At 46.6% G+C, this 13,814-nt stretch overlaps 1 protein-coding gene across 1 annotated transcript in view; it reads left to right on the top strand.

Moving 5' to 3' along the window:
• Positions 1-13,814, top strand: part of PIK3C2A (phosphatidylinositol-4-phosphate 3-kinase catalytic subunit type 2 alpha) — a 553,726-nt gene that overhangs the window by 337,324 nt on the left and 202,588 nt on the right. The window contains exons 11-12 of the mRNA XM_086954142.1: positions 817-1,024; positions 13,511-13,635. Coding sequence (XP_086810268.1) covers positions 817-1,024; positions 13,511-13,635 — 333 coding nt within the window. The remainder of the gene's footprint in view (positions 1-816; positions 1,025-13,510; positions 13,636-13,814) is intronic.

Below are 13,814 nucleotides of genomic sequence, written 5' to 3'. Positions count from 1 at the left end.
GAACAACATCCATGCAGAGTAGCATTGTGCTACCTACCGGCACTTCAGAGGTACTGCTCAAAAGTTTCCGGATCCAGTCTGACACTTGAGGAATATTCAAAAAGTGAGGAATCTGCTGTTAGATAGTCTCTTTCAGAAAGTGTTTTACCGAAGGTAAGTAACATGTTAGATAAAGCTAATGTAGGTCAGGCACCTTTCTAATTCACCTGCTTGTAAAGGAAAAGTAGCACATTCCTAGTAGTAATTAAACAACATGGGTAACTTGAAATGTTTTGAAGAACAATTGCATAATTTTTTCCTGTGGGTATTTATTGAAACAGTTAATATGTAGTTTAAAGCTAGGTGGTAGTGTTTCCTTTGATTTATTTTTACAACTAGTCTTATCAGTAACACATTTCTGTGGGCCTGTCAATGCATTGAACTAAGGAAGGAGCAGCTACGTTAACCTTCTCTTTACCGGCTCCCCTGGCCACTTTTTACTATGATCTGCAATTTAATTCTCTAGTAAGAGTTCCAATTTTCCGCTTTATGCTATTTAATTGTTTTATCTGAAGCATTTACCTTACTCACTACATCTCCTGTAATGCTTTTCATTACACATGAGGTTCACTACCTAGATTAATAGCAGTCATATTCCACAGGGGATGATATCAAAGAGGTAAGTCCCTGAAATGTAGCACAATGTTTCTTGAATATAGTAATCTTCCTTGCAGATTCAAGTGTCATTTCCTCCAAACTGTTTCTTCATTGTTTCTTACATTTGGAAGCAACTTTTAGAGAAATTCATGTGCTCTAAACTTTGTTTTTTTTATATAGATTGATTGAATCAAGTTTGGGAAGTATGGCCACTAAGTTCAACTTCTTCATTCATAACCTTGCACAGATGCGTTCTTCAGGACCGCATAGCAACAACGAGCCTATCCTTTCATTCTCTCCCAAAACATACTCGCTAAAGCAGGATGGACGAATAAGGGAAGTCTCTGTCTTCACTTATCAGAAGCGATACAGCCCAGACAAGCACTATGTAAGTGTTGATCTTGCTAATTGTAGTACTCATGTTACTTTTCCTCTTTAATGTGTTCTTAGATGTTCGTACCCTTGTTGAACTTGGTACATTTTTTGAATATAAAAACGAATTTGACCAGCTCAGGTTTTAAATTAAACTGAAAATGGTAGATGTGGTGCCAAGGTTAGTGGCTTATTTTAGTTTATTACATCTATATGGATAGATAGATATATCCGTTCGGGTTAAAGGGGAGGTTGCCGTTGTGCCCGAAAATATGAGGAATTTTAATGGGACAAGAGGAAGGCATTAGCAGTTGAAAGTCCCTGTCCTACCCTTTAGCTTAACTGCGATGGACACTCAAGGTTTTTATGAAATACTTGTCCCATCGTCCTTTATTATTAATACCTCAATCTGCTGGCTCTAGATGTAGCTGCTGTCCTGTAGGAAATTCTGCACTTATGTTGGACACAAGTGGGCAGAGGCTAGTGCAACCATGTGTGGAGCACAAACAGAATGAAACTGGCTTAAGCCATGAATCTGACATGGGCATTACATTTTGCCCACAATCAGGATTATGGCTCCTTTTTAATAAGATGCAGTGACTTTGGAACTTAGAGCCCTGCAATTGCATATCCTCTCCACTTTTCGATTCCTCTCTGTCACTACAAAACCAGCGCCCTAACCATGAGTTACCCCAGCCTGCATCAGCAACTCCTCAACCTCAGCATTTCCACAAGCATCTTGAATGGAAACTGTGCTGATGCAACAAATAGTTAATTGTGGAGCCTTTTGATAGGTTGCCCAACATATTTTTCTAATGTTCTTTTATCTTATTTGAGGTTTCGTAAGGGTTTTTCATTTTCATTTTTTTAATTCGTTTTTGGGATTTTTTCCTCCCACAAAGACCCTGCTTCCTGCATTCATACAAGATTGTTCTGTTTAACTTTTGTGAACTTTTGTAACATGCCTTGCGTTCTAATAGTTCTAAAAGGTACGAGAGATGTAGATTTTATTCTCTATCTGGTAGCTCATTTCAATATCTATGGCTGCAGATCTACAGGTATTTCTTAAGAAGCGATCGCCTTTTCAATTAAAGACTAGGGACCCTGAATTGACTTTGGTATTCAAGTAGGACAGTGAGTAGCACACTTATGCAAAATAAGTGAGTATGATGCTCAGTAGACCATATTCAAAGCGTTTCAAGATTTTTCTTCAATTTTGTTTATAGTCATCCGTGTTTAAAACGTTTTGTAACATATGGTAGTAGAAGGAACACACTGCAAACTAGTTTAGTGCTGTAAGGAAATGCCTCTTTTGGTATGGTCCCCCCCAAGTTTTCAAACTGATGGGGCTGTTTTTTTTACTCTGAGAGCGCACTTAGGCCTGCTAATCAGACCTCCATGCCTGTTCCCTTAACCTCAAACTTATTTGTGAAATTGACTCTTACCCAATAGATTAAGCTAACTTACTTGTAAGTCCTTATTAAATGGTATCCAGGGCATGTAAGTTAGAGGGTCTCCCAGGGATTACTGTACTGGATGTTCCACATTGTGCGTGGCACAAGTAAGACAAGACTCCCAGCCCACCATTTGCCGTCTGGAAAAGCGGTTTAAGCTGCTAGGCCGATTTTGCCATTTATGATATAACCATTGTAGATAGCTAGGATATCAGTAGTGGTCTTACTCTAATACTTAATTATGTTTTGCCATTTTTTACTATAACCTAGTGATTTCTTGTATTCTCCAGTCTGTGTGGTTTGGGTAAGGTTAAGCATTTGCCAATATTATTGAATACGTATACATACTTGTCATTAAAGAATTGAATATCCACTGAAGGTGGCTGTTTTGTAAAGCACTCTGACACCCAATTTGTGGGTCTTGTTCGCGCTATAGAAAACACTGAATAAATAAATAAATAGTAATGTTAAAGCCAGACTTCTCCCTGGTATATCTGTAAGGGGGTCCTTTCGTGGAGACAGCTCTCTGCCCTCCTGGGGAGACGTCATAACAGGATACAATAGGGCCTGCTCTGGAAGGGGGGGTTCCCCGCCCTTCTACAGGAAGCCACACAGGTGCTGGCCCAAAAGGTGAGCTTCAAAGGGAAAGCCGCCATTCAAGGGCAACTTGATACAGTATGAGAGGGGCTGCTCCACTGACAGGCTGGCACTTGATACGGGAGAGAGGAAACCAGTTGTTAAACTGGTTTTCCAGGAGCGTGTAGCCCCCTTAGCAGCGACACCTTTGGGGTTGGGCTAGGGAGCTCCATACACCAGGATAGGGGTCCTGCCATATTGGAAGTGGGCAGAATGATGCATCCTGGCATGCCCAGATGCCACACTTTGCAGGATATGGTCATCAGGTGGAAGTCAATCTGGTAGCCCATTAGGTACCAAACTCATCCTGCCTTAAGGGTATTTTCTGAGAATAAGTAGGACACCTCTGGCCCCCTGAACTCAGATCGTGACTGGACTGGAAGAAGGACCGGAGTGTGACTGCGCTGCTGCACCGTGGAACCGGCGAAGAGAGTCTGCACAAACGTGGACCGCACCTGGTGGTAAGCAAAGGAGAGGGACTGTGCCTGCTGTATTATGCTAGAGAAGTCTTCTCCAGAGCCCAGCCAAAGCCAAGAGACTCCAAGGGTCAGTGAGCTGACCTCATTTCCACAGCACAGGGACACAACAGCTGAGAAGTGTGTTGGGGCAAGTTGGTAGCCCAAAGTCTTCAACCAGTTGCCATGCAGTACCAGGGACCAGAACCGATGCATAAAGTTACAGCTGTGTTTGCTGAGCCTGGGGTGTCCTCGAAGTGCAGCTGGGACCGCCAGAGGATGAGTTATCGGCCCAGGAAGGATTAACCCATGATCATGATACTGGGCAATTGGTAGTCCATGGTTGACTGGACTTCTACCAGCACAGAGCAGACTCTGATCCAGCTCATCTCCTACATGGACCGAGGAGTAGTCATGGCAACACCCCCTGTCGGCTGCATCGCATCCACAGCGTCCTTTGAGCGTTTAAAGTATCCTTCATCCCTTGCATCTGGATCACTTGATAGAAAAGCCCTGCAAAGGATAAAAGTGCCTGGGACTGACTGAGGGCTGCTTCACCTGCTGACCTTGCTGGTCCCTCTGACTAGCTCCCCACTGTAGTTGGTCTCCCTAAGTGACTCCAACTGAAAACTTTACACTGAGCCCAAACTTTTTAGTGAAACAGTTTGTGTCACAATTGTTGAATTTTCTGATGCTTGTTTGCGATTGAGTGAAAATACCTTGATGTACTATACCTTGTAAATTCTATAAAGTTGGAACCCTCCTGTGGATCTTTTCCTTTCTGGTGTCTAAAAATACAGTCTATTTCTATAAATTGGTGTCTTGTTGATTTCCTTTTTCAATTGTTTTGGTGTTGTGTAAACACTTTACACTTGTTCCTTTGTCTAACTGTTGCTGGTCAGAGCCACAGCGACCCTGAGTTGAGCTAAAGGTTTGATAAACTAAACCTTAGGTTCTTCAAGGTGTTGGTGAGTGAATTACACAGTGAGTTCACACAACCACACCATATAGTACACCCCAATTCCTCACAAACACTCAAAACCTTTATTGTATATTTGTTTTCTTACCAAAGCTCATTATTTCCTAGTCCAGGCATTTCCCATTTCGCAGTAACAGTTTTCTCTGTAAGATTGCAGTATATATGCTTTTGTTGTAAAAGGCATTTTTGGCATGGGACGTTCACTCTCTCGCCCTCCCTCCTGGTTGAAGGTCATTCTCTGCTGAAGATTCCAAGTTTCCATTGTGGAAGAGAGATTATTCTCAGTGCATGTCTTAACAACTTGTGTTCCTCACCTCTAAAAAGAGGCTGTAGCCGTTAATACAGAATGTTCCCGAAAGAAGCTTCAATCTTTCCTAATTGCTTTTATACAGGATGGCCATGCTCCGGCGTCTTTGCTAATTTTGCCTCCTGGCTGGTAATTGGTAGTTGAAATGGGAAGAAATACATGCACCCAGCCGCCCCATCACTGACCAAATCGTTTTGTGTCAACCTCAACTTACTCCCTCCGACTACATCTCACATAGTATACCAAACATCTCTCCTGCATGTAGCCCTGAAGTGATGGAGTCATCATCCTGTCATTGGTTGGCTGTATCCTGATCCCTCTGTCATCTGATACCTCCCATAGAGTATAGCCTGCAGAGTTAGTAATATTCATGTGTTGCATGCATCACCACTGCCAACCAATTCACCCCTGCAGAGGCTGCATGAGGCAACTGGTTACGATTTGTCCTCCTGGAACATCCAACAAGTTGTGTAACCACATGACATTCACTATATTACTTGTGTCTTCCAAGAGTACAATGTTCTGCCATTTTCTGGGACACAAACATTAGCCTTTGACCTAAAACAGATTTACATGTTAGCAAGGATATTTCGGGGAAGAAACCTTAATATGAAAGGCAGAACTTTCTGTGGTACAGTTGTCCCTTTCGAGATGTGACTTTCAGTGTCATAATGGGAAAATGCCATGACACTGGGATGCTTTCATTTGGGAATCCAAAGAAAATAAATTAATCTGATAGAGACATCTAGTTGCAGATTCCTTAACTTTTAAATTCTCCCCAGGCGTCAGACTGGATCCAGAAATTTTCAGCAATACCACTGCGCGCTGTGAAACTGTGCCGCACGGCACCGTGATGATGTTGACTCCGGTTGTGACATCACTGGAGCCATATAAGTCCCATCTGGCGCGCAGACGTCCGTTTCTTCTTTTTCACACAGCAATGCAGATCCGGAGAAGCAGTTCCTCAGGTCGTTCAATCTGGCCTATTTAGAAGGCTTTTGTTGGAGGGAACAGTGTGCCTTTTTCCAATGCCGTCATGCTTTAACCCTTAAGGGTCCTGTACTCGACAAATTTTGGTTTCAGGCCCGCATTCCATTTTTATTTGGTGTTAGGGGGAACACCATAACTCTGAGGATTGCGCCTCCTGCCAGAAACTGAACCTGCTCAAGTAGCGCCGTATGAAGTTGCTGGCCGCATGTCTGTCGCGGTCCTCAGAGTCCTTGCGGTCTCTGTCTTCTTCTCATAGGATAGGATAGGATGTGGATTTATAGAGCGCGAATTGCTGCCCGGAGGCGTCCAAGCGCTAGGAATACTGAAGACCAACCATGAGGAACACAGGGGGGAGGGAGAGGAAGTTTAGACTGGGTAAAATAGGAAGGTTTTTAATTGTTTACGGAAGGCTGTAAGGTTGGGGTTGGATCTTAGGTACAATGGAAGGGCATTCCAGGCCCTAGCAGCATTGTGGGAGAACGGCCTGCCTCCGGATCTGGATCTTTTTACTCTCGGGGTAACTGCTAAGAAGGTCTGGTTAGATCTTAGGTTCCTGTTGGGCCTGTAATGATTGATTAGGTCCTGTGTGATCCTGGGGCCAGAGTTCCAGAAGGACTGATGGGCTATGCACATGGCTTTGAACATAACTCTTTGGCGCACCGGTAGCCAGTGGAGAGTAACAAGCCCGGATCTTACTGACTGTCTGCGGGGGAGGTCGAGTAATATGCGTGCAGCGCAGTTCTGCACAGTCTGCAGCCTTCTCAAAGTGGATTCCGGGGCGCCGAGGTAAAGAACATTATTAAAATCAAGGCGGGATTGGATCAGGCCTTGTTCCGCTGCTTGCCTGGCTTCCATGGGGAGGAGAGGGAAAATTTTCCTAAGCATCTTCATGATGCCAAAGCAGGTAGCCGAGAGTTTAGTAGCTTGTACGTTGAAGGAGAGAGATCTGTCCATCCATATTCCCAGGCTTTTGATGCTGTTTTTGGGGGTTGGTGGAGGGCCCATGCTGGGTGGCCAGAGGGTGGCCGGGAAGCTAGGGACCGAGTTGCCGAGGACCATAAACTCGGTTTTGTCTCCATTTAATTTTAAGGACGATTGGGACATCCAAGTCTTTACATCCTCCAGACACTCTCTAAGCCCGCTCTGTACAGGTGGATTGGTATCCTGTGTCAGGGAGACCACAAGCTGCGTGTCGTCCGCGTAGGAAATGATCTTAATCCCGAACGGGCGGACGACATCGGCCAGTGGTCTCATGTACAAGTTAAAAAGTGCAGGGCTTAGAGAGGAGCCTTGGGGGACGCCGCATTTCAGAGGTCTGCTGGTGGAGACCGAATCGCCGTCGAACACCTGGAAGGATCTGTCTTCCAAGAATGACCGAAACCAGGACCACGCTTTACCCTTGATCCCGACCTGGGACATGCGGTGCAGCAGGGTGGCATGGCTGACCGTATCGAAGGCCGCACTGAGATCAAGGAGGATCACTGCCACTGATCCTCCCTGATCTAAGATTTTTCTAGCCTCCTCGTGACCATGAGGAGGGCGGTCTCGGCCCCATGTTTGGGTCTGAAGCCGGTTTGGGTGGGGTCCAAAAGATGGTGGTGTTCTAGGAAGTTTATTAGCTGGTGATTTATGTATTTCTCCAGGACCTTGCTCGCCCAGGGGAGCAGGGAATTGGGGCGGTAGTTGCTTAGATCCGTGGGGTCCAGATTGGGCTTTTTCAGCAGGGCTTTCACCATAGCTTGCTTCCAAACTGTAGGGACTGTACCCGTGGATATGGAGGTGTTTAAGACCTCCCTTAATATGGGTAAGGTGGTCTGTGAGGCCGCCATTATTATCTCCGGGGGGGCTGGATCATTGGGGGACCCGGATTTGACTTTGCGTGCCAAAGGTTCAAGCGAGGCAAGTTCCAATGGAGGAAAATGAGACAGCGTAGGTAACTGTGGGCTGGGGAGTGGTTCGGTAGAGTGTGGGGAGGAGATGGGAAGAGGGAGATTGTTCAGGGGGAAGGCCGAGTAGATGGAGCTGATTTTCTGATGAAAAAATTCGGCAACTTTGTTGCAGTGGGAGGTGGATTTGTCCGTCGGTAGGCTGGGCGGGTGTTTAGTTAGTTTTTTTATGATTTTGAAAATTTCCTTAGGTTTGGATTTTGCGAGCACGATTTTCTTCGAGAAGTAGGCGGCCTGGGCTTCTTTTATCAGACTTTTGTAGTCGCTGATAGCTTCTCGATAGCGTGTTTTGTGTTCCGATGAATAGTCGGTTCGCCATTGTCTTTCGTATTTCCTACAACAACGTTTTTTGTCTCTCAAAGTCTCCTTCTACCACGGGGCAGTTTTATGGAGGCGTTTAAGCGTGATTTCTTTTTTCGGAAGGACAATGTCGAGAGATTGGGAGATCCAATTAACGTATGCCTGGTTAGCTGGACCGGGGTTGTCGGTGATCAGGGGTGGATTCTCCATAAGTGTGTTAGTCCAATTATCAACTGTTAGATGGGACCAAGCTCTCTTGAGTCTTGTAGTGGGGGTAGGTTCAGGGGGTTTAGAGATAGTCCAGTTGATTGGGATCAAGAAATGATCCGTCCAGGGAAGGGGGATGGGTGGACTGGTTAGGTCAGTGCAGTTGCTAAAAACTGGGTCAAGCAAGTGGCCCTTTACATGTGTGGGCAAGGTGACCCGTTGTGAGAGCAGCAGAGCTGCTAGGTCGTCTGCTAAAGTCGAGGCAGTGAGGTCAGAGGATGAGTCAAAGTGAAAGTTAAAATCACCCAGCAAGATGAAGTTGGATGAGGAGTTGATGCGTTCAGATACATTTGAGGGTAGGCTGACGTGGAACTGCCTAGGGGGGCCCGGAGGTCGGTAGATCAGGGTGCCTGAGAGGCACTTATTAGGTGACAGTTCGATGTTAAAAGTTAGGCTTTCACAGTCTAGAATGGTTTCAGCGACCACTCGGCAGTGGAACTGTTCTTTGTGGATTATGGCCAGGCCTCCTCCTCTCCCTTTTGACCGGTCCTGGCGCAAGATTTGGAAACCTGAAGGAAGTGCAGCTATTGCGGCTGGGTCTGCTTCCGGGGAGAGCCAGGTTTCTGTTAGGAACAGAATGTCAGGTGAGTGTTCTTCTATTAGAAGCATTATTTCGGCTGTATGTTTGGGGAGGGAGCGGCAGTTCAGTAAGAACATAAGGAAATCGTATAGCGGTTTGGGGGTTGTATTGGGTTTGAGGGGTTTATGACACTCTGGGCAGAGCTGAGGCAGGTTATCAGCATGATATCTGCGACAGCTGTGGTTGCTCGTAGGAGCCCTCAGACTGTGAAGGAGGTCCGCGCTGTAGAGTATGCGGTCTGTTGTTCGGGGCGCAGGGGTTCTGGCCCTGGGCCCGGACTCGGCGCGGACGAGCGCAGACGAGCTTGCCTTATGCGCGCCTTCGGCGTGCATTTGTCGCGCCCGCTGCGCTCGTCTGCTGCGCTTCCTGTGCATGCACATTTTTTATTGGGAGGATTAGGGGGCGTGTCTCTCGCTTCCTCGTGGCCGATGGCGGCTGAAGAGGGCGCTCGCAGGCACTCCCTCTGAGCGCTAGCTCCGCTCTGGGGGATGCTTCAACGAGGACAACAAAGTGAGCAAAGGTCTAAAACAATTTTAAAATAAAGTATTTAAGTTGTGCAAAATACGCAAATTAGCAGCGTTTCTTCTCCCGGCTGTGCCTCAGGAGGAGTGTGGTATTCAAATGCGCTCGTGGGTCTGCGCGCTTTCATACAGCGGGAAAGGGGGCGTGGCTTCGAGGGGGCGTGTCCCTCGCTTCCTCGTGGCAGATGGCGGCTGAAGAGGGCTCTCGCAGGCACTCCCTCTGAGCGCTAGCTCCGCTCTGGGGGATGCTTCAACGAGGACAACAAAGTGAGCAAAGGTCTAAAACAATTTTAAAATCAAGTATTTAAGTTGTGCAAAATACGCAAATTAGCAGCGTTTCTTCTCCCGACTGTGCCTCAGGAGGGGTGTGGTATTCAAATGCGCTCGTGGGTCAGCGCGCTTTCATACATGCAGATGTCAGTTCGCAAGGCCGTTCCAGGAGACGGAGCCGATCTCCAGGTTGTTGTACTTCTGAAACGTCCAAGGGTAAGTGCAATTTGTGACACCTCCGACTTTGCCACGTGGAGACTTGGTCTCCCGCAGCTCCCTCCGCTCGGAAGTTGAGGAGACTCTACCTTGTGTCTCCTCATCTTTCCGGGAGCCGGCAACGGTGGCCCAGATAAGGGAGTATTATAATTCTCTGCATCTCACCTTTGGTCCTCTGCCTTGTACTGAAGCACCCATGGGCACCAAAGAGGTGAGTGGAGCTACCCCAGTGGGTTTGTCCTCTGTGTCAGTTGGGCCATTTGAGTCTACTCCGCTATGGCACCCGTGCGCAGCCCTTTGGGGACTCCTCCTTCGGCATTCGTTATTGATCAGCCTACTTTGAGAATGACGCCGACGGCGCTAATCAAAGTCTCTCCTCCTATTGACGTTGAAGCATCATCTTCTCAACGTCGATTGAGGTTGGGTACGGAGTCACTAGAGCAAGCTGGGAGGAATGTGGTGTTTCACTTCCTTCTCAGGTTTAGAGTTCCGGAAGTCACATTGGGATGGATGATGCAAGGGATTCTGGGTTTTTCAGCCCTTTTCTGAAATTATTCCATCTCAAGGGGAGGAGAGTTGTCTCTCTGCTCCTGGTGAGACTAGTGGGCTGGAGTCCTCCCCAGCCTCGGGCTACTTTCTCATCCAAGTCTTGCTACTGAGGCAAGTTCTTACTTCGCAGAAATGTTGAGGAGAGTGGCTTCAGTTTTGGGCTTGTCACTGCCCATGGTGGAAAAGTCCATTAACCCCCTGATTGATGTCCTTTAACAGACGGGTGACGATCCTGTTCTTCAATACATTGTAGCCCTGTTTGACATATTGTTAGGAACTTGGGCCAAGCATGTTCCAGGGGTCTTAGTGGATTGTGCTATATCTCGCAGGCACCCAGTTTGTCTCCTCAGGCATCCTACCACTCATAGCCCGATAGTCAGGCTGCTAAAGCCTCGCAGGATGTGGATTCTTCACTGAAGACTCCTTTAAATATGGACTCTAGGAGTCCAGATGCATGTGGCAAACAAATCTTTGCTTCTGCTAGTTCTGTGTTAAGGTCCACCAACACATCATGTGTTCTTGGACATTTTCCCCACGCTTTGTGGGATACCTTGCAGTCTATGCTGCCATCACTTCCGTATAACCTCCATTCTGATGTTGAAAACTTGATTAGAGATGGACAACCGGCATCGGATTTGGCATGGATACTACTGATTCAGTAGGCCGGGCCATTGCATCTTTGGTGGCGTTCCCGCGTCATGCATGGTTAAGAACTTCCCCTTCATGACTACTACTCCACCCATGCCACCTGCTTGCGACAGGCTAATGGAAGACCATCTTGCCTTGCTCCTCCAAGACATGACTGCGAATAGAGAAAGCTCTGACACCAGAAACAGCTCGTGGTTGCTATTTTTGGGGCCAAGAAGGACGGAGGCCTTAGTCCTATATAAACCTGCGCCCTCTCAATTTCTTCCTCAAAAAGAAGTTGAAAATGCTCACTCTCACCCAAGTGGTGTCTTCCCTGGACCAGGGAGACTGGATGGTAGTGTTGAACTTTCAGGACGCATAACTCCACATTCCCGTTCTGCCTCCTCACAAGAGTTATTTGTGGTTCATGATGGGCCACAAGCACTTTCAGTTTGCCATGCATACTTTTGGTCTTACCACACCTTGGGTCTTCAACAAAGTGATGGCGGTAGTTGCAGCTCACCTGAGGAGATCAGGGGTGCCGGTCTTCCCCTATCTCAATGGCTGGCTGTTGAAGGCGGGCTTGCCCCAGGCTGTCGTCTCCCTCCTCCGGACTTAAGCAGTTGAGAAGGGTTCTCCACCCGAACCTGTCAATACTCTAGCTTCTTTTGTGAAGATTGAGTGGTGACAGTTGACAGCATTTGACCATCCACCCGAAGTCTGCAATGTTGTCTTGACTACCAGGCGTTCCTCTGCCAAAACGGTATATGCATGCTGTGTGCTGAGAAACAGGTTAGTTCAATTTCTGCCCCCCTTTCTTAGGTCCTTCTCTTTATCATTACCTTGCCCAGCAGTATACTAATCTGGGCACCTTATAGGGCTCCCTTTCCGCTGTGAGCCTTTTCGTGGTTGCCTGACCAGCCAAATCCCCTTTTGTACGTAGGTTTTTGAAAGGTTTGCACCATATATTTCCTCCTTCACCATGCTTAGTGGGACCGTAATCTGGTCCAGACGTTCCTGATGTGCGCTCCATTTGAGCCCTTGCTCAAATGTCTTGTCAGCCTCCATACCATCAAGGCGGCCTTCCTGGTGGCAATAACATCTGCCCAGAGGGTCATTGATCTTCAGGCTTTGTGATCCAAGCCTCCATATTTGAACATCTTCACAGATAAGCTGGTTCTACGAACTAGAGCTTAGTTTGTGCCGAAAGTCATCACCTCCTTTCATGTGGGTCAATCCATCACCCTGCCTACTTTTAATGCTCTGCCACATCCCTCTTTAGAAGAGGAGCAACCTCACCAACTTGACCCAAAAAGAGTGTTGCCGTTCTACCTAGACCACACGAGAGTTCTGGGTGAATAACCAACTCTTCATGGGGTATGCTGGAGCGAAGAAGGGAAGTTCTGTGCAGAAGCAGACCATCTCCAGATAGATTGTGCTTTGTATTTAGATCTGCTACGCATTGGCCAAGAAAGAACCCCCTGGAGGTTTGCGTGCTCCTTCCACCAGAGCAAAGGCTGCAACCACTGCGTTAGCATGCAGTTACGGTCCTGAATATCTGCTAGGCAGCAACATGGGTTTCTTTACATGCGTTTACGGAGCACTACTGTCTGGACAATTCAGATCCTTCTGGAAGGGCACTTTACTTGTTTAGTCCTGCAAAACTTTCTACTGTAAATCAGTTTTACAGATCCCTTCCAGGGAGGTATTGCTTGGGTATCTATTCTACGGTAAGAATCTGCAGCTAGAAGTGTCTATAAAGATGAACAAGTTACTTCCTTTCAGTATCGCCTTATCTGGTAGAGACTAGCTGCAGATTCCTTTCTGACCGCCCATCCTCCCCGCTCTGTAGACCGATTTCTAGGGATAGGGCTGTTCCCCTTTCAAAGCCCTAGTTTTCCTCACCAATGGTCCGTGTTCTTCGTGGCTCCTGGTGTAGAAAGTCGCAAAAAGAAACTGACTCCCGCACGCTGCGGGCGCTGTCTATGTAGGCACCGCACACCTTACTTCTTGTGCTGACAACGCCAGTGATGCCTCGCAAAGACAAACCACTCTACCTTCTGGCACACCAAGGGTACAGGTCACAAAATGATTACCAGATCCAGTCTAACGCCTGGGGATGATTCTAGGAAGGGAATCGGCAGCTAGATGGAATTCCTACCAGATATGGTGTTATGGAAGGTAAGTAGATGGTTCTTCCTGCTTCATTTGTGAAAGAGAAATGTTGGATGCATATAGGATGAATAGGTAGTTATGACAGGTATGAATGTCTTTTGTGTTCTCTCTGTTTTTGCACAGACTGCAATTGCAAGTGTAAATACTACTAAGATTGTTCATGTTTTCCATGGTCCACTTATTGTTGAGCACATGTGCAGTGTTTTATAAGTCATACTTTTTTCTTCAAGGTTTATGTATTGACAGTGTTGCGAGAAGGGCAGGAAGAATCAGCATTTATCTTCCGGACATTTGATGAGTTCCAGGAGCTCCATAATAAACTAAGCATTCTCTTTCCTCTATGGAAGTTACCAGGGTAAGCATTTATCCATTAAGATTTCTTGTTGGGTAAATTTTTTACTTGAATGATGTTTCAATGTTTCACAGAAATATAAAATTGGAGCCTTGACTTTAATGGGATTTGATAAGAAATTACATAAGATTAATATGATGGCTAAACTTAGGGATATATATATACTGCTGTGCAGTATTGGT

The sequence above is a fragment of the Lissotriton vulgaris genome, chromosome 2_1 (assembly GCF_964263255.1).
Source record: "Lissotriton vulgaris chromosome 2_1, aLisVul1.2, whole genome shotgun sequence".
NCBI classification, from domain to species: domain Eukaryota; kingdom Metazoa; phylum Chordata; class Amphibia; order Caudata; family Salamandridae; genus Lissotriton; species Lissotriton vulgaris.
This window is presented reverse-complemented; position numbering and strand designations above follow the sequence as displayed.